This window comes from Pantherophis guttatus, chromosome 15 (assembly GCF_059756535.1).
Source record: "Pantherophis guttatus breed Tessera chromosome 15, ASM5975653v1, whole genome shotgun sequence".
NCBI lineage: Eukaryota > Metazoa > Chordata > Lepidosauria > Squamata > Colubridae > Pantherophis > Pantherophis guttatus.
In genome coordinates this window covers 869,398-890,773 of record NC_142077.1, presented here as the reverse complement: position 1 = coordinate 890,773, position 21,376 = coordinate 869,398, and the positions used below count along the sequence as shown (strand labels likewise).

General features: G+C 45.3%; 1 protein-coding gene across 8 annotated transcripts in view; it reads right to left on the bottom strand.

Annotated features, from left to right (window-relative positions):
• KCNAB2 (potassium voltage-gated channel subfamily A regulatory beta subunit 2) overlaps positions 1–19,541 on the bottom strand; it is a 37,122-nt gene extending 17,581 nt beyond the window's left edge. The window contains exons 1-3 of one of the 8 annotated variants that reach the window (XM_087878829.1): positions 19,337–19,494; positions 9,343–9,465; positions 8,583–8,624 (exon numbers count right to left, since the gene is read on the bottom strand). In XM_087878829.1, the coding sequence (XP_087734955.1) occupies positions 8,583–8,624; positions 9,343–9,419 (119 nt within the window). In that variant the 5' untranslated portion in view covers positions 9,420–9,465; positions 19,337–19,494. Of the gene's footprint in view, positions 1–2,942; positions 3,247–8,582; positions 8,625–9,342; positions 9,466–16,183; positions 16,298–17,147; positions 17,296–19,336 lie in introns of those variants that run through there. The other 7 variants (XM_087878828.1, XM_087878830.1, XM_087878834.1 and 4 more) reach the window with 7 other exon arrangements.
• Between the last annotated feature and the right edge of the window lie 1,835 nt (positions 19,542–21,376).

Here is a 21,376-nt window from a genome sequence, read left to right as displayed (position 1 = left end):
GGATGATACAATGGATGGATAGGATAGATAGATAAAGATAGATAGATAGATAGATAGATAGATATAGATGGATGGATAGATGATATGATGGATGGATAGGATAGATAAGATAGATATAGAGATGGATAGATGGATGGATGGATAGGATAGACAGATAGATGGATGATACGATGGATGGATGGATAGGATAGGTAGATAAAGATACATAAATAGATGATAGGATGAATGGACGGATGGATGGACAGACAGACATGACAGATGGAAGGAGGAATGGATGGATGGATGGATGGATGGATGGATGGATAGAAGAATGAATGAGTGATCAATGAAGGGAGGGAGGGAGAGAGAGAGGGAGAGATCAGCTTCCCTCCAGAAGTTGGGGTGCTCCATCAGTGGAGGTTTTCAAGAAAAGACTGAATAGCTATTTGAGGGGGGGGGGGTTGGACTAGAAGACCTCCGAGGTCCCTTCCGACTCTCTTATTCTTTAATTTTTCTTCCGATAATTTGCAACAGGCATGGGACGCATCCCTCCTCCTCTTCCCCCACCCCAAAACAATTCTCTCTAAACCCAAAAAATGGAAACCCTCCCTTCTCTTCTCTTCGTGAAGTTTTGCCCGTTTTATTTTGAATTTCTCAGCGGCTGGCGGAGGCTTCCTTCCGCTCCCTGCTAAGGCCCTCTCTGCTTTTATTTATTTATTTATCTTATTTGCAAGAGATGAATAATATATCAACCCTTATTAGAAAGGCTGTAATCCAACACTTCTCTAAACGTCCTGCCATGCACCCGGAGTTATAAACAGAGGCATTTGCAATATTCATGGCAGGTCGGAGGGAAGGAAATGCAATATTTATGGCGCGCTGCCCAATTCTGCCCTCCGAGTCAAGCCAGGCGCCCGACGGGGGATTTTGGCTCCCGGATGATGCCTCTTGCAAATAGGGATTTTGTGTGTGTGTGTGTGTGTGTGTGTGTGTGTGTGTGTGTGAGAGAGAGAGAGAGAGAGAGAGAGAGAGAGAGAGAGAGAGAGAGAGAGAGAGAGAGAGAGAGAGAGAAACTTAGAGATGTCTCCTGCTGGGCCATCTGGTCGTGGTGTCCGAAAATGGCACTGTAAGCTTTGGAAATCCTTTTTTTTTCCTCCACCTCCAAGGAAAAAAATGGACAATTTATGGGCTGGGAGTTTGGGAAAAAGGGAAACAGAAGGGGTAGGAATGGAGAAAATCAAGTTTCTCGGATGGAAATAAAATAAAACGATACAATCCGGAATAGGAAGACAGTAGAATAGAGTAGAAAATGGAACGGAGAATGGAATGCGGAATATAGAATATCCTGAATATAGAACAGAATGTTGGAACAGAGTATAAAATAGAATATAGAACACAGAACAGAAAGTTGAGGCTCTAATTTTGCACAAAATTAGCAAGTTTTTTTTTTGCTGCCATTGCAAACGAATCAAATGCTGGGGATTTTAAAGAGCAGAAAAGCTCACGGATGGGATGAGAGACTTTCGGAGTTGAATAAATAGCCTTTTAGCCGTAATCTGCTCCCTTGGATTTTTTATTTTTCTGCTTGCGGAGTTTACAAAGGAAAAGGGTGATAGGAAAAAGAAGGGAAAATGCACTCGGGTGTAAACTCAGTGCACCCCACCCTATGGGGTGGGGGGGGGGGTGACCTGCATAAAAGCTCTTTTTTCTGCGGAAAAGTGCAAATTTTGGAGGGGTATAAATTCCCTGAGAAAACAATTTACTTTTTTTTTAAAAAAAGCACATCGTTTTCCTGAAGTTTTGTTACAACAACCACCATCGTAAGAAAAAGGTTGCAACATCCGCCATGACTCGCTTAAGGACCGCCGGGGAATTCTGGTCGTTAAGCGGAGGACTTCCTGTACCAAGGATGATTTATTGAAAATGTGAAGTATTTTCTCCGTTTCAGACAGCGCCACCTGGTGGCAAGTGAACAAACTACACAAACACAATTCAGAAATAAATCTCTCTCCATTCATCCATCTCCTATCTATTACGGTATCTGTCTCTATCTCTTCGTCCAGCCATGTCCTATTATCTCTCTCTCTCTCCATCTCTCCATCCATTTTTTATCTATTATCTCTATCTCTCCATGCATCCATCCAATTGGTTGGTCCAAACTCTTGAGAAGGTCTACTTGTAACTTTTCCAGCTAATGTTTGAAAACTGTCTTTTTTCCCCATTTCTCCACCAATGTCAAAGAGGACTCTATCTTACGATCCATTCCTAGAATGCATGAGAATTCCATTTTAATTTCTTTTATCAGTCTCTCTTTTTCTTTCTCTTTCTTTCTCTTTTTCTTTCATTCTCTTACTCTTTTTTCTTTTCTCTCTCTTTCTTCCTTCCATTTAGTTCTCTTTTTTTCCAACGCCTGGCAACGCTGTCAGCTGACCACAACGTCCATTACCACACAAGCTGTGTTTTAGGATTGCCTCGAAGGACGCGCAGCCAGAAAAAGCCGCAGAAAATTGAACGGCGGTTTCTATAGGAAGTTTGCACACTCGCTTCCCGGCCGTCTCACACGACCCCCCCCCCCCCGCCCCCAAGTGCAAGAACAAGACGATTTGAGAATGTCCCTCAAATTTCTCTCCTCCGAAAGCAACATCAAAAGCCCGGAATAAAACTAAAATTTTTGCTCAGTTGCAAAAAACGCAGAATTAGAACCGGAGGAGAAATGAACATGTGAAGTTTTATATCCAAATATATTTTATTCTTTATACGGTTTCCATCTTCTCTTAAAATATTAACAGAATCCACCATGTCTCAGAATCAGCGTCTCCACTAGATAATTGACCTGAAACTAAGTTAATCAGCTAAAATGAGCAAACTTCCTCCAATAAGTTAAACCAGACCCAATCCGCATATCGAAGGTTAAGGTCTGCAAACCCAAACAGACGCCAGTGTGAAAACGCCGTTTTGCTTACCTATATTTCATGCCGGTCGTCTGCGCCGTGCACTCGTCCAGGGACAGGCCGTGCATCCGGAGGAACTCTTCCCTGATTCGGGTCTGGGCCGCCACCCGGACTTCCCTAAGTTTTTGCAGCTCGACGGTGTCGTTTTGGTGCAACTGGTGGAGGCCCCACTCAGAGTGGGACCGGCTGGCCACGCTCCGCAGACTCCCGCTGTACGTCATCGACAGCATGATGCTCCCTGATTGGGGGATCTGCGCGGGATCCGCGAAGGAGAAGGGGTTGGCCTTAGGATCGCGCGAGCCGCATCACAATCCCACCTGTCTCGCACACATCCCCGGTTGGTGACGAAGTATGCAAGCACTGTTTTATGACAGTTGATTGAGTGACGGTTCAAAGTTACAAAGTGACTTAGGGCCATTTTTCACACTTAACGACCATTACGGAATCAAAATTTGAATGCTTAGGAACTGGCATGTACTTATGACAGTTGAAGTGTCCTGGGGGGGGTGTGTGTCACGTGATTCCCTTTTGCGCCCTTCTGACCAGCAGTCAATGGGGAAGCCAGATTTGCTTAACAACCATGTTACTCACTTAATGACAAGCGATTCATTTAACAACGGTGTTAAAGATTGTAAAACGATTGTAAAACTGGCTGAACAGCTGTCTTACATAGCAATGGAAATGTTGGCCTCGATTGTGGTTGTAAGTCGAGGATTACCTGCAAGGTTTCAGCATTCTCTAAACTCATTTTTTCCCCCTCCAAATTTAGCACCTGGGAAGATGGCTGGACTTGAACTCCCAGAATTCTGTGCGACTCTCTCTGTTTTTTTTTTTTTTTTAAAGAATGGGGTAGCTTGCAACCTTTTTCACCAAGGGATGCTATTTGGATGCGAAGGGTCCCGAATTCCAAATTATCCCACCAACTGGCTAATTTTAATCAAGCCATCCAAAAGAAGACAAATAAGTTTCAAAAAGTTTGCCCCTTCAATCCACTCTCTCAAATCCATCAGACGCTGCCCTAGCGCATTCAATCCATCACTTGCGAGAAAGAAAATTGCAAGAAAAGGAGAAAGGATAGAAAAGCAGAACCAAATCCACTAAAAAGGAGAAAAACGGGGTGAAAACATGAAAAAAAAAATCGTTTTGAATAACCTACATGGACCTCACTGCAATTCTGAACGCGGAATTAAAAAAAATAAGAGATCAGTCTATTTATTTATTTAAAGTACGGCCTGAATAGCAAAAAGTAAAAATGTTTGCAAAGAACACATAGGATAGGATGCAGCCAGTCCTGGACTTACAACAGCCTGTTTAGTGACGGTTCAAAGTTAATACGGCATGGAAAAAAGTGACTTATGACCATTAAATTATATGACTGTTGTGTATTGAATTACATTTTCAAATACATTAGCTCGCAAGAGAAAATAAGTGTTCCTTATATTAATAGCTAGGCCATTTATCCAATTAAGGGCTTTTAGAGATCACTCCAAATGGCTTTAAAAGGAGGATCCAGTTTCCAGCTGCCCAAATGTCTAGATTTGGGAATTAAAAACCTTGAATGTTATTTTCTTCAAAGTTTCTTAAACTTTCAGGCGGCTAAGGACCATATCTCTTTATGAATTGCATTTTAATCCTATACCTTAAGTACTTATCACTTAACTACTTAAATTTGACCAGATAAAACCTGGATGAATATTAATTTTTAACACAAACCCCTTCCTGTTTTTAATGCAGCCTGCAACTGGGGTAGGGGTCTATTGATAAGAAATATCTCTTTACATTTTGGGGCCACTGAACAAGCGAGGCTAAAATATCTTTTTGGGAAGGGTAAGTATTATGCAAGTGTGCTCAAACGTCTATTTTTCTCTGCTTCCTACAAAATAAAGCAACCCCTTCAGTCAAAAATCAAATTTTGGCCAGTGGCAGAACACGAATAGGTTGGTAGCAAAATAGCCGAAGATGTTTATTTTTGTTTTTAAATGAAAACAATCTCACAAGGAAATTGAAGTTGCAGGGAGCTTAAGGTCTGTGGACTACATAGCCCATACATTTCTGTTCATTCCCTGGACTGATTACAGCTGCCAAGGGGTGGCACCATGAGATTTGACGCTGCCTTTGCAAACATGATTTGATTCTATTAATTAATGGAATGCATTCCCATCAATTAATTCCTAATATTAAGAACTCAACCAAGGATTAATTTTCAATTTCATGTATGAACACGAAGAGGATTCATTTTTGTGCATTTTGTAAAAAAAAAAAAAATCTTGCAGTTGGGTTGGGCACAGAGACTCTGGATTAAAGTTAAACCTTGGTTGTGAGAATCTGGTTTACAATCTTGGTTTTGCAGAATATCACAGAAGCTGCGGCAGCTAAAAGTCTTACCCTGCCCCGTTCTGAAAATTAAGGAAACCTGAAGGATTTGTGCAAAAGGCGAAGGACTGAAATTTTAAAGTTTGGAGAGGAATTTTCCGCTAAGAGGGTTTGTGCAATTTGTGATGCATTTTTGAATGTTCAGTTGACTGAGTTGCATGTTTAATGAATAAAGTATATAATAATGTTATAATAATATTATTTACCTTAACAGATCCTTGGTTAGGAGCTGAACTGTTAGAAGTTTTTACCAGACTATGAATTGAATTGAAGATTCAATAATAATAATAACAACAACAAACGAGGAGAGGCTATTTTTTTTAAAAAAGGAGAAATAAATAAAAATATCAAGACACGCACAATTTTGCACACAGATCCACCTCTTTCCCGCAACCCCTCAAATCCCGCTGGATGCAATAAAGAGGCGATCCTATTTCAGGAGAGAAGGAAGAGGGGGTGGGGGTGTCCAGGAAACACCCCCGTCCATCCTTCTCCTCCCACCCCCCCAAAAAAATTAAGCAGAGAGAAACTCAATTCTGATGGACAATGCAAACACACCAATAATGTGTTGGATGCAGAGAGCTTCCCAATCCTACAGCCGCCCCACCAAATTTGGGATCCTGAGTTTCTTTTAGGGTGGAAAGGAATAGAAAATAATAATAAAAAAATCTAAATAAAACCTGGTTTACTTAAGAGATGGGGGCAGCCCCGTTCTGTGCCATAAACCACGGTTAAGATTTGCGACTGTGGCTGCTAAAATCCAATTCCTGTATGGGATGGAGACACCGTATTAAAACTTTTCCTTCCTTCCTTCCTAACAAAGCAGACGAAATTTCTCCCCAAAAGCAGGAAAAACAGACAATTAAGCTTTTTTAAGATGCTCTCCAAGCCCAGCCATTGAAATACCTACAGATGAAGGGTGTTGGGGGGCTCGGTGACTCCCCTAAATCTAAACCAGCGATCCCCCTTTTGCGTCTGTCTTATTTGGAGGTCCTCACTCACCTGGTGTCTGGCGAGCCTGCTCATTAAAAGATAACTTCTCGGTTATTAGATATATAAATATATATATTTTCTCACGGACGGGTGGAAAAACAGCGCACAGGCGTGGCCTTCCATGCAAAGTGGGGGGGAGGAGGAAAAATCCACTTTGGGTTGTCAGAAGCAATCTCCAATAACCCACCCCCCACCCCCACGAGAGCCTTGGAGAGAATTTAGCAGGAAATCCATTAAGTCGGTTATGATGATCTGAGCTAAATTATTCAACGGCGCGTCGCTCTAAAAAGCTTCTGGCAGGAGAACCTGATTTATAGGAGGGGCAGAATCGATCGATGGATCGTGCACTTTTTATTAGCGGGGACTCGTCGCTGTCGGGAGGGCCGGATGGACGGAGGTGGCTCTCCGGCCCCGTGGACAGCCACGGTGGAGAGGTGGCCACGGGAGAAGATGATGGATGAGATGAGCGAGGAAAATCCGGGACAGACAGGCGCCCGCGATTCGAAACGTCAAATGAATCCCGTTCAGGATGTAAACGGACGGCGGGAGAGAAGCGTCCCCGAGATTCCCACGGTTGGCAGAGGATGGGGGATTCCACGGGATCTGTTGGGTTCTCCACCACCTTGGCTCAAATTCACCGGTTCGGGTTGTCATTTGGAGGTGAAGCTGGAAAATCCTGGGCAGAGGCTGCTTTCATGAGCTGTGGATGCAGCTGCTTTCATAAGACGTGGAGATGGGAACAAGGATTTTGATTTGTGTTTCCGTGACCTCGGAAACTCTGCAGACAGGAGCCCAGCATTCAAACATAAATCCCGCTAAGGGTGGAAACGGATGGTAGGTGAGGTGTGTCTCCCACTTACAAGCCAACATCCAACTCACCATTTACCTCCTCCACGTCCCTCCTTCCAACAAGCCAAGATTCAGCCTTACCATTCACCTCCATATCCCTCCTTCCAACAAGCCAAGATTGCCAAGCAAGACCGCGGAAGACGCCAGCAATCCAAACCCCCCAGGCATGAAGCAACCGCAGGCATCTCCACACCCCGATGCCTGTTCTGGTAAGCCGAGATGTATCCTGGTCAATTCTTCGCCTCTACCCATTTTACCTCCCTGCCAACACAGAGATGACCAAGCTGCCCGTCTGAAGGCCGAAAATATGACAGGCATTTCTGCTTTTCCTCCATTCTTCTCTTAATGCATTTTTTCTCCCGATTCACACATGCTGGATCGTTTCCCGGCTTCGCTCTGGGGAGAAAAGCTAATTATCTCAGCTTTTGCCAACCCAGCAGCGTCGATGGACGCCAGGGAAGGTGCCCAGAAGCTTTGCAAGTTGGCAGAACTTCTGCTGATGGATCTCCTGGCACCTTTCAAAAAGATTACCGCATTTTGCCGAATGTGGGAACTCGACGGTGGGAAGACGCTGATGAGTTTCCTGCAAGACGAGATCCATTTTTTCCCCCTTTCATAGATAGTCCTGGATTCTTTCCTGTTCGTTTAGTGACCATTCGAAGGCACAAGAGGACTGAAAAGAATGACTTCTGGATGTTTTTCACACTTACAACCGTTGTTGCAGGATTCGCCTCCTGAGTCATGCGATCAAAAATTTGGAAGCTTGGCAACTGGCATGTACTTATGACGGTTGCTGTGTTCCCAGGTTACGTGATTCCCTTTTGCGACCATCTGACCGGCAAAAGTCAAAAGGAGGAAGCCGGATTCACTTGACAACCGTGTGACTCATTAAACAACTGCAGTGATTCACTTAACAACAGTGCCAAGAAAGGCTGTAAAATGGAGCAAACTCACTTAATAAATGCTTCATAAAAGTGACTTCCCAGTGGAGAAGCCAGATTTCCTTAACGACCTCAGCATAAATGGTTGTGAAATGGGGTGCGAGTCAATGAACAACTGCCTCGTTTAGTGATGGAGCTTCTTGGTCCCGGTTTTGGTCATAAGTCAAGGACCACCTGTAAAAAACGGCTTTTAGGATGACGACGGCAACCTGGAATTGAAAAACCGTACCCCGCCTTCATGCCAACAATGCCTTCCAACCACAATAATTTTCATTTCTTGTTCCTTGCAAGAGCTCTACCAGCCATCAACAGAGTCACAGTTAGAAAATCCCACTTTGCAAAGAGGAAGCATGCACAATTTGGGGGTTCATAGAGTCAGCCTCTTGGGGGAACTCCTGATTACTACTACTACTATTTTTTTTTTTTTGCAGAATCGCCAATTGGAAGCTCGGAGAACACCGAGAGGATTAAAAAAAAAAAAAAAAGACAAAATTACCTGTAAAACTGGAGCTGTCTTTTCGGACTTCCATAACGAGCACTTTGGAAAGCAAAAGGGGGAAAAAAAAGAAAGAAAGAAAGAAAGGAGAGAGATTCCACAAATCACAGATTTTGAAAAGGAAAAAAAAAAAAAAGGGCAAGGAACGGTGCAAATACATTGGACGAACCACGTATTATCTCTCCAGACACTCTGGCCTCTCAATGCAAGACTCTATGGTTGGTTGCACGGTCTTGGGTCAGGAGGGTTGAGTCAACGTATCATCTTCCCTAGACTCTCTGGGCCTTCCAACCCAAGACTCTATGGTCATTCGCATGGTCTTGGATCAAGAGGGTTGGGTCAACAGTACCCTCAAGTGGAGCAGGTGGGAATTGCATATTTCTGGCAGAGACATCCTGATGATCCGGGAAGCTAGATTCATTTAACAACCGTGTTACTAATTTAACAACAGCAGTCGTTCACCAATAGTGGCAAGATAGGTCGTAACATGGGACACAACTCTTCTTAACAACTGTCTCACTTACCAACAGACATTTTGGCCTCCAGCAAAAAGGAATAACTGACGACTGACTCCGAGTGCGATTCGCTTACCAACCATCTTTCTTAGCCGGGGGAATTTTTGTCCTAATTGTGTTTGTAAGTCAAGGACTACCTATGTTTCTGATTTTGAAGGTCCAGCAGGAGACAAATGCGGGATAACACACTTGGACGGGACCGGAGTTGCAACCGACACGCATGGCTGGCCGATGCTCACACTCACCTGTAAATCATACCTGGGGATCCAGTGTGTCGGTTTGAGAATCTGGCCGGGGAGTCCGTGGTGGATTCGGGGTACATGGAGGCAAGCTCCTCCAGGATCCAGATGAATCTTTGTTAGCACCCACTGCAGAAAGAAAGAAAGAAAAAGGAGGGAGGGAGGGAGGGAGGGAGGGAGGGAAGAAAGAAAGAAAGAAAGAAAGAAAGAAAGAGGAGGGAGGGAGGGAAGAAAGAAAGAAAGAAAGAAAGAAAGAAAAAGAAAAAGAAGGAAGGAAGGAAGGAAAGTTAGACCATGAGTTTAATCTTTTTATTTTTATTTTGTTCTTTTAAAGACATTTTAAGCATTTTGCTTTCCATTTTGCCCTGGTCTTTTGAAGGATGGCAAAAGCCTTTCATTTTATATTCTTTTTGTTTTTGTTCCTGGTTCTGTAGACTTTTTGTTCAGCTTTTACAAATCCTGGATGTTTTTTTAAAAAAGTTATTGATATTACTTTAGTTACAACTGGAGAAAAATTCAACAAAAGCTCTAAATTCTGTTCTGGATAAATCTTCACCCTTCCTGAATAATCTGCTTACTCAGCAAAGCTGGCAGCAAAAGCAGAAAAAGGAAGAAAAAGAAAGGAAGAAAAAAGGAAGAAAAAAGAAGGAAAGGAAAATAAACATGAATCAAAAAACGGGTAAAGGATGGGCCACTAAACCATGATTTGCAATCCAGAACTGCCTCCAAGCCATCATGACCGCTGCTGTCCACAAGAGGGCGGTGCAGACCTCTTAGCCGCCACTCCAGTTCAAATTGCAAATCTGCTATTTAAAAAAAAAAAAGAAAGATTCTGCCCCAAAATTGTTAATGGATAGATAGATAGATAAATAAGACAGAACGGATGGATGGATGAATGACACAGAAAGACAGGGAGATAGAATGGATGATTGGATGGAGAGATGGATGGATAAATAAGACAGATAGATGGATAGATGAATAGAATGGAGAAAAAGGATGGATTGGATAAGATAGGTACACTGGAATGGATAAATGCATGGATGGATATAGTAGATGGATGGAGAGAATGGAGAAAAATATGTATGGGAGATAGATAGATAGATAGATAGATAGATAGATAGATAGATAGATAGATAGATATAGATAGATTCTGTCGATCCAGTGGGGGAGAGAGAGATAAAATAGATAAGATTAGATAGATAAAATAGATTAGATAACTATAGAGACATGATTGATAGATGATTGATAGATGATTGATAGATAATTACAGATAAATGATAGATAGATAGATAGATAGATAGATAGATAGATAGATAGATTCTGTAGATAGATAGGTGGGGAGAGAGAGAAGATAGATAAATAGATGATAGAGATAGATAGATGATAGAGATGATAGAGATAGATAGATAGATAGATAGATAGATAGATAGATAGATATAGATAGATAGATTCTGTCGATCCAGTGGGGGAGAGAGAGATAAAATAGATAAGATTAGATAGATAAAATAGATTAGATAACTATAGAGACATGATTGATAGATGATTGATAGATAATTACAGATAAATGATAGATAGATAGATAGATAGATAGATTCTGTAGATAGATAGGTGGGGAGAGAGAGAAGATAGATAAATAGATGATAGAGATAGATAGATAGATTAGATAGATAGAGATATAGATTGATTCTGTAGGGAGAGGGAGGGAGGGAGAGAGAGAGAAGATAGATTCTGTAGATATGATAGACAGACAAAGATAGACTCACAACTGTAACAAGAAGGGTAACAGGGGGCAAACCTCACTTAACTGTCTTGCTTAGCAACAGAAACGTTGGCCTCAATTGTGGTCGTAAGTCAAGGACTCCTTGAATGTTACCAAAAGACCATCCCTCCCGCCAACTTTGCAGAGCCAGAAACTTCGAAGGGGCTGTAAGATGAGATGTGAGCCAGCCAGGTCGGAAGACGAGAGACAGAAAAAGGCTGCCTGGTCACAGGAGGAGGACTTGGGCTAGGAGACGATCCTGTCCCCCCCTCCAAAGAAAGGGGGAGGCTTCAAGGTGACATTAAGAGGGGGGGGGGGGGAAGAAAAAAGAAAACAGGGAAAAGCAGAAAGGATTTTGGCAGCTGCCATCGGATCCGTCTGTTGGATGAGCTCTGACTTTGCTTGCCAGAGAAAATTCAGCTTTCAGTGACTCATTCCCTGGCGAAAAACAGGGGGGGGGGGCTCCCTCTTCCCCCCCGCCCTCCCTTTTTCCTTCCTTCCTTCCCTCCCCTTCCTTCTTCCCCCTCCCTTCCCTTCCTTCCTCCCCTTCCTTCCCTATTCTCTTCCTTCACTCTCTCTCTCTTTCCTTCCTTCTTTCCTCCCTCCCCTACTTTTCCCTTCCTTCCATTTTTCCTTCTTTCCTTCCTCCGTCTCCCTTTCCTTCCTTCCTCCCTTTTATTTTTCCTTCTTTCCTTCCTACCTTCTTTCTCCCTCCCTCCCCCTCCTTCCCTCTTTCCTTCCTTCCTTCTTCCCTCCCCAACTTTTCCCTTCCTTCCTTCCTTCTCTCCCTCTCAACTTTTCCCTTCCTTCCTTCCTTCTCTCCCTCCCAACTTTGCCCTTTTCCCTTTTCCCTTCCTTCCTTCCTTCCTTCCCTCCCTCCCCTCCCCCAGAATAACCTTAGAACAAGAAAGAAAAACTTTTTATTGGACAGATTTTTTCTGCAGATATTTTAAATAACTAATTATAGAAAATAAAAACCTGAATAAAGGTTGGAGAGGAGTCTGCCTTGTAAGGTCACCCCCTCCACTCCCCCCGCCCCCAAATTTGGCCACCACCACACTCAGGCCTTGCAAAGCCAGCCAACCCCTTACCCAGCCCCCCCCCCCCAGCCCCACAAGCATCCCACACTTGCAAACACACAGCCAAATGTTGCTGCAACGACACTGGGCACCCGCAGGGGACACCTAACCGAGCGGTTTCTCAAAATTCTCTTTTTGTCACCCGAAAGTTGGGTGAGCTTCCCTTTCGCAAGGCTGATGTCGCAAGAGCCAACGGGCAGCTCTGTTCTCGTTTTCTTTTTTTTAAAAAAAGACTTTCTATGGAACAGGAGAAAAGTGAAGAAAGTTAAAGCGAAAGGAAAAAGCGAAAAGAATTATGAAAAAGAGGACCAATCTACACGTGTGATCGGAAAGAGAAATATTTTAAAAGTACGTTTTACGCCCATATTTGCACAAATCAATCTTTCTCTCTCTCTTTCCTGTCCTTTCCTTCCTTCCCTCCTTTCATCTCTTCCTTCTCTTCATTTTCTTTCATTCATTCATTTCTGTCCTCCCTTTTCTTTCTTTCATTTGTTCATTTCTGTCCTTCCTTCCTATTTTCTCTCCTTTTCTTCTTTCCTCCCTTTTTCTCTCTCCCACCTTCCTTTTCTATTTCCTTCCTTCCTTCCGTCCATCTCTCTCTTTTCTTTCTTTCCATAACACAATAACACCCCTTCCTTCCTTCCTCCCTCCTCTCATTTTCTTTCCTTCCTTACAAGTGTGACCCTGGGACCCTGCAACCGTCATAAGTACATGCCAGTTGCCAAGTGCCTGAATTTTGATCATGGACCGTGTGGGGATGCTTTTGACGGTCATAAGTGTGGAACAAATGTCTATATCAGTGAGCACCCAAAATCCCTGACTAACAGGGTAGGGGGGTGGACGTCAGAACTTCAAAACTAGGTCATAATTCTTTCTTTTTAGGGTCCAACGTAACTTCGAACGTCCGCTAAACTGGCGGTCATAAGCCGAGGGGGGCTGGACTAGAAGACCTCCAAGGTCCCTTCCCACCCTGTTATTCTCTTATCCCTCGCAACGCCTCCCTTCCTGCCATGGAGAGGTGACCCCTGCTTAATATTCGGTATAGGACCTTCAACACGGAACCAAGTTTTTCATTCTGCCTCTTGAGTGCTACGTTTCCCAGGCGCCGCCTTACACCCGAGGCTGTTCGAAACCCCCCACTTCCATTTCATCAGGCTAAAAGCCGCGGCCGGAGAAACCCGGCCCAGGTGAACACGCGGTCTTGGAGGTCAAGCAGATAGAGTGATGACGGACGTCACGGAAAAACAAGACCCGGTGAACTCCGGAGCGTGTTTCACAACCTGGTGGCAACCTGATCCTCCCTCAGGCCGCAGGTGAGCCCCCTCCTCCTTGGCCACACCCTGCTGACCGCTTCAGAGGTCCAGTGAGAATGGCTGGACCGTCTTTCTGCTCCTCAACAACGACCAGATATCTTCTGGTTTGCAAGGACAGAGATGCTACGCAGGCAGTCCTCGACATACGACCGCAACGGAGACCCATATTTCCATCGTTAAGCAAGGCATTTGTTAAGCGAGTTGCGCCCCATTTTATGACTTTTCTTGCTGCGGTTGTTAAGCAAATCCCTGGCAGTTACTTAAGGGCAGAGATGCCAAGACTGTCTCTTTAGCGCTTCCTATGCGGGTAGTCCTCGACTTACGACCGCTGCCCCAAATTTCCATTGCTAAGCGAGGCATCTGTTTAGCGACTTTCACCCAGTTTCCCGACCTTTCCTGCTACGCTTGTTAAGTGAATCCCTGGCAGTTAGGAACACGGTCGTTAAGCGAATTTGGCTTCCCCGGTGACGTTGCTCGTCGGAAGTTTTCAAAAAAGAAATAATAATAACAAGTGGAACACGCTGCTTAATAAGAGCAGCGTGTTCCACTTAACGACTGTGGCAAGAAAGGTCGGAAAACAGAGCAACGTTCATCGAAAAACTTTCTTGCTTCGCGACAGAAATCTGCGGCCTCCATTGCGGTTGTAAGTGGAGGACCACTTAATTTTTGCTTTCTTGTTTCCCCCACCCCAGAAAAAACACTCATTCACAACCGCACTATTTGCAATTCAGCTTTTGGGTCGCAGCTGCAGCCGAGTCAGGACTGCAAAATAATTCGATGTGATCAGCGAAACTATTTATATGTTTTTTAACACTCTGTAGAGAAAAAAGAAGAAGGAAAAAAACCAGACTTAGAAAACCCCCCTAGAAATGCAGATTTGGGTACAAGGTGGAAAAGGGTGGCCACATTAGGGAATTTTAAAAATATTCAATATCCAGCTGAGCCTTTTTCTAGTGAAAAAAGAAATTATGATTAGTTTTATTTACGCGGTGATGGCAAGGTTGTTATTAAGTGTAGGAAAAGACGGATAATCCTCGATTTACGACCCCAAAGTTTCTGCAGCTAAGCAAGGCCACTCATTAAGTGAGTTTTGCCCCATTTTACGATGTGACTTGCAACGGTTATTAAGTGAATCTTAAGTGAGTCTCACAGTCAGGGATCGCGTGACCCCGGGGGATGCAGCGACTGTCCTAAATACGAGTCCATTGCCAAGGATCTGAAGTTGACTCTCGTGGCTGTGACGGTCGTAAGTGTGGAAAACATTCCTAAGTAACGTAAGTGTCGTTGTAACTTTGAACCGTCGCTAAATGGGCGGTTGTAAGTCAAGGACTAACCCCGAGTTGCCGTATTGGCGAGATGGAGAGTAGAGAAATTCAATTAATGATAAATGAATAAAACCCAGGCGGAAAGGGGACCACAGGGAAATCCCAACCGTCAGAATTTCAAATTTGAGTCGTAAGTCCCTATTTTGGGGACAGGTGTAACAGAGGATTACCTGTACAGGTGGGCCTTTTGCTGGTCATCTCCTGGAGGCCACCATTACTCGCTTTAGGTGGCCAGGCGAAGCAATGCAGGTGGTCCTTGACTTACGACGATTCATTTAGCGACCGTTCAAAGTAACGACAGTGAAAAAAGTGACTTATGGACACACTTAGGACCATCGCAGCTCCTCCCACGGTCACGTGATCAAAATTCGGACGCTTGGCAATTGACTCGTATTTGACGTTTGCAGTGTCCCTTTTGCAACCTTCTGGCCAGCCAAGTCCACCAGGAAGAGTGATTCATTTAATGACTGGGTGACTAACTGAATCACTGCACCGATCCACTTACCCACCGTGGAGAGAAAGTTCGCAAAACGAGGCAGAACTCACTTAACGACACTCGGCAATGGAAATTTGGGACTCCACTCGTAAATCGAGGAACGCTGGTATTGAGGAAAACAGCTCCGATATTCTATTTTTTTTTTTTTATTATTCCAGTTTGATATAGAGGAACGGTGGGAACTGGCTTTTAATTGGCTGCAGAGTGATCCTTAAGAGAAATTTATTAATTGAGGCCGTTACCGCTCTGCTGGGAATATGTGGTAATGATATTTGTCTAATTTTTTTTTTTTACGGAAAATATTTGCGATTATTTTTTTAAGCCCTCGTTATATAAATTTCGACCGGCATATTCCTTTTCTTCCAAGGGGAGGTGGGGGTGGAGATTGCAAGCTGTCTGGGGCAGGGACCCAAAATTACTAATTTTACACAAGGGGTGGGGGGGGCAGTGAAAGGATTATTGGGGGGGGGGGAAATTGTGGCTGGGATAGGTCAAATTTGGTGAAGATTCGGATGCAGCAAAAAAAAAAAAAAATACCCAGCTGGACCTGAACCAAGAATGACTTGCAGTGGCATCCAGAGATGAGATCAGTCCCGGAACGGCGGGGGTGGGAGACCAATTCCCCACTGCATTTATCTCATCCAACTTCTGCCCTCCCCCAAAATATGGGGGTGTCTGTGCCCTAGCTGAAGTTAGGGGGATATACCGGTAAATCTAAGCGCTATGGCTATCAAAATATTGTATTTTCCCCACTGGGGGAAGACGAAAGTTGAGAGTGGGGGGGGAAGAAAAGGGGCACTGGGCTCGCTTGCACGCGTGTGCACACCCCCAAGTGTGCGATCGCACAGGAAAAAGCCCCCCCCCACATTTCTCACCAGCGCCAATCTCCTGCCTTCCTTCTTCCTTTTTGACGGAAGGACGCACCGATATTGCCGAAACACACAACCGCACAACCAGCCGATGGAGAAGGCGGCACACGCTCAACTTCCTTCCCCCCCCCCCCCATTTTGCACCAATATCCGCCTTGGAAGTCCCCACCGACCCCCCCCTCCCCCTTCCTCCTCCTCCTCCCTGCAGCATGCAACCACCACAATCAGCCCCACTTGCAATAAAATTCAGCAGTGGGGAATTAGCCAACATTGACTGGTCTGTTTCCTGTCACTGACGATGGGCAGCTGTCAAATTTGCAGGGCGCCCCCCCTCCTCCCCCCCCCGCTTGAAATATCCCTCCATGCATTTATGGGGAGGGTCTCCCCGCCCACCCTCTTCCACCTGCAGGCAGGTAAAGGGGGCAAGGCCTCCCCTCCTGAATTTTGCACCCCCTCCCCACCGATGGCGGGCCAGCCCAGAGCTCCCCACTCATACCCTCCCTAGCGGGTGGGGTTTTTTCCCCCCCTCTCTGCAGTGGGCTCCCTTTCCTTGGTCTCCCAGTTCCTGCTTTTGCAAGCCTGCAAAGGGGGTTGGGGTGGGGGGGAGAAAGAAGGGAGGGCCAGCTGCTTCCTGAATGCATGCATGCATAGATGCATCTTGCACCAAGCTGCTGCAGTGGCACCGGGCAATGCAGTGGGGGAGGGGGGAGGACCCCAACTTCTGGGGCTTTGCAGCCTTTGCAAAGAGGGGGAGGGGAGGGTGGAGGAGGGGGGTGTTTTGCATCTCTCCTCCTGCCCCCCCCTCCCAGGGTTGCATCTTGCTGCAATGCCCCCCCTTGCAACCCCCTCCCCCCCTTTGCTTCCCCCCTCCCATTTTCTGGAGGCCTATTGCAGCCCCCGAGCGCCCCCAGAGGGAGATGCAGCCCCCAAGGAAGGACCCCTCCCCTGCACGGGGCCCCCCAGCCCTTACCTGCGGCGGCGGCGGCGGCAGGAGCGGAGCGGCTGTCCGGGCTCATACCATCTTCGCCCTCGTGCCAGGAGAGCCCGCCCGCCGGCGCCTCGCATTGGCCCGGCGGCGCCGTCAATCGCCCGCATGCAAATAGCCCTCGGCCGCCATTGGCCGGCCTTGGGAGCGCCTCCAAGTGAGCGGCGGGTGGCGCGGCCAATCGGTGCCGTCGCCTGCATCCCTGGCCCGGGGCTGGTACCCAGGTGCGTAGCATCCTTGCGAGCGCGCATCCTTCCTGGCTTCTTGCCCTTGGCCCGAGAATTCAACCCAACGCAAGCCACGGTTTAGGCCGTAGGGGGCGGCCACAAGCCAGGATGGGGGTCCTGTAAACCATCTGGGGGTTCTGCAAGCCACACTCTTTCGTGCGTTCGGTTTGCAAGCCGGGTTTGATCCTAGTTTGAGAGCTGGCCAATGACTCGATCTGAGACAAACTATGGTTTTAGGCGGCAAATTTATGCCAGCATGGCATCCTGGGCATTTGGGGTGGCTGTAAACCATGATCTTTTAGGGCTTCTGTTTGCAAGCTGGCTTTGGTCCTAGTTTGTAGAACCAGCCAAGGACTCGATCCTTTACAAACTATGGCTTAGACTCTAGTTGTCAGGGATGAGCCATGCTGCAGTCCTTGTAGCCCTGTGCAAGCCAGTCTTTTGTGGCTTGTTGGCGAACCCAAACTTTGTCCCCAATTTGCTGACTCAATCTTCCACAAACCAGTGTCTAAATGCCAAATGTGGGGTACAAGTTATGATGGCATCCTGGACATCTTCAAGCCATGATTCTTGACGGCTTTTGTTTGCAAGCCTGGATTTACCCAAGTTTGTAAAACTGGCTAATAACTCAAGCAACCAGAAACTGGTGGTGCCTAAACTCTAGGTGTCGGGCACAAGCCATGATGTCATTCTATGGAATTCTAGGGTGTTGCTAAAAATGATGCAGAGTTTGACCCCATTCATGGGTTGTGTGAATGGGGGCAAAAGTATGATCCCAGCCCCTGGGGTTTTTTTGTCAGCCCTGGTTGAGATGTAGGCCTACTTCAGGCTTAACCTGTAACCCCTGTTGCAACAAATCATGGCTTTGATGCCTGGTTGATTTGCACCTCACCGATTAGGGAGGGTGAACCATCATCCTTCATGTTGTGTAAAATATACCAGCATTACACAGCCATAATTTTGCTAAAATTCAAATGAAAGCTTCTGGACTTGGCTGAAAATAACCCTAGTTGAACATTATTAATAACTAAACTCTGGTAAACATGGCTTGTTTGGATTAATAGATGCTGTTATGAGTGCAGTTCATCATAGTTTGTTCAGTAAACCACAGTTAAATCCTAGGAAGAGCCTTAAAGATGGGCTGTTCAGGTTCTGAATTGGGAAGGAAGGGGCTACTACTAACAGATACAGCGGGAATCTTGGCTTTCTTTACCAGCTATGAAAACAAGCCACTTTTGATCCATGATGATAAACAGACATCGAGGTTAGTAGCCCTTCTTAGTGAATCCAATAACGATTAAATTAGGGGCCACCATTCCTGGTGCGATTTCCATACAGGTAGTTCTTGACTTACAACAGTTTGTTTAGTGACTGTTTGAAGTTACAACGGCACTGAAAAGAGTGACTTATGACCATTGTTCACACTTATGACCATTGTTCACACTTATGACCATTGTAGCATCTCCATGGTCACGTGATCAAAATTCAGACGTTTGGCAAGTGTTTCGTATTTATGACGGTTGCAGTGTTCGTGGGTCACGTGATCTCCTTTTGTGACCTTCTGATGAGCCAAGTTTAGGGGGAAGTCAGATTCACTTAACAACCATGTTGCTAATTTAACAACTGCAGTGATTCACTGAACAAACGAGTCAAGTCGTAAAACGGGGCAAAACTCAACAAATTTCTCACTTGGCAACATCAATTTTCGGCTCCCTTGTGGTCGTAAGTGGAGAACTACCTGATTTTTTCCAATGTCTGACACTTTTTAATATGGGTGGATTTCTGGGAGTTGACCTTCACCCAGCCACCTTAAAATTGCTAAGTTGTAAAAAAACAGGTCTAGAATTCTGCTAAACTAAGATCGACAGCATAAAAAGGGCCATTGGCTGGGCTAACCCAACATTTTCAAGCCACAATTTAAGGTTTGCAAGCTCGCTATTGCCCTACCTTGCAGGGTTGTTGTGCTGAAGTAAAAATGAACCGTGGCTATCATCTCGGGTTTCCCGAAAAAGGAGGCAGCATAAATCTATCCGGACACGCTGGAAAGCCAATATCCGCATTCAGACGATCAGAAAGCCCGCGCAACGCAACCACGTGTCTTCCCCTTCTTTCCCGCGCGCGGGGCTTTGGTTCCGCACAGGGACACGCCCCTTTCTTCGTCGCCCTAGCAACCGCTTTGCTACAACAACGAGAGGGCGGCCCGCCTGCTGGGTCGAACCATTTACCAGAATTCGGGGGAGGAGAGGAAGATAAAAGCTGTATCGTCAGGGAGCGAAGGAATAAAAACGGCAAAGGGAGGAGAGGGAAGACGGTAAAATATAAAGGAGTGTATAGGGAGCCTCAAAGAGCCCGTTTTGCCAGGGACGCTTTAATTGAGGAGTGGGTTTTGGTGTCGCCTCCCCCGCGATGCAGTTGGTACGTCCCGAGCAAGATGGCGGCCGCCGGCCGAATAGGGGAGCGCGGGAGCGGCAGGTGAGGTGAGGGGCGGGAGGAGAATCGGGGAGCCCTTTTTCGGCTCTCCCCATTGGGGGGGGGAAAACGTAAAGGAGTGGCGGCCGCTGATTGGCTCCGGACGCGCTCGGCTCCCTCCCCTTTGGGAGAGCGCGCTGATTGGCCGGTGGGAGTTGGGGGGCCCCTTTGTCCCGCCCCCCATTGTTCCAGGTGGCTCTAGAACCCCCTTTCCTGGCTCCCCTCCCCCTACTTCCTCCCAGGAAGCCCCCCCACAGAGCTGAGAGAGGGTGACAAGAGTGCCTCTGAGCATGTGCAGAGTGCTTTTTCTCTTCTCCCTTCCCAGGACTAACCCAAAATTAGGGTTGCTGAATTGGGAGGGGGGAGGGGTGGAATTAGGTTGCTCATAAAAGCCCCCCCCCAAAAAAAATGGCTTAAAGAAAAGCACTCTTAAGCATGTGAGGCTATGGGGAGGGGACAAAAGGGTGAAAAAAGGGGGTTTCATGGGGGGGGGGCTCCCTAAGGAAGGTTGGCCAAGGCTAAAGTTTGCTGGGGAAGACCAGGATGGGGGTTCATTAACCAGGTTACAATGTGGTTTAGTGCAAGGGTGAGATGGGAAATGTGTTTCTTGGGGAGGGGGGGTCCGTCCCCAAATGCTTGGTGGAAAAGGGGGGGCAGCTTTGTTTTAGGGGAGGGTGCATTCATTTCTCTCCTTAGGTGTTTATATATTGCACATTTATATTTACACATTGCATGTATATGAGTGTTTATATGTTGCATGTATATATACTTTGCCTATATATTTTTATATACACACATACACTATATGTATATATAGAGTATATAGTTTGTTTTATATTGTCTTTGTTTATTGCACGTGTATGTTTATGCGCACGCACACACACACACAATATATATATATATATATATATATATATATATATATATATATGTATGTATGTATGTATTTGTTTTCTTTTCGTAGGCCTTTATGTGTGTGTCTCTCTTTAGCCAGATTCTTCCTACGTAAACCAAGATTTTTATGCAGCCCTAGTGCAGTGAAATCACAATCCATATATGTCTTCTCAAGTTTTCACGGGTGTGTGTATGTAAAAAGTTAAAATCTCGTGTGTTTTCCCGCGTCATTAAAAGTCTGTTAGTTGAAATGCTTAAAATCCTGGCTAAAATCCCAGTTTAAGATCCTCCAAAATCCCAAGAAAACACTTTGTAAAGTCTTTTGAAACTCTGGCTAAAATCCTAACCAATACTTTAAAAGTTTTCTTTTTGGTTATTTTAACCAACTTATTTATAATGACGCGGGAAAACACCCGAGATTTTAATTTTTTGCATATGCACACCCGCGAAAACTTAAGAAGACATATATATATATATATATATATATATATATATATATATATATATATATATATATATAGTGTGTGTGTATATATGTATATATGTATATATATGTGTGTATAAACATACACTTGTGCAATAAGCAAAGACAATAGAAAACATACTATCTATAGCATGTATGTT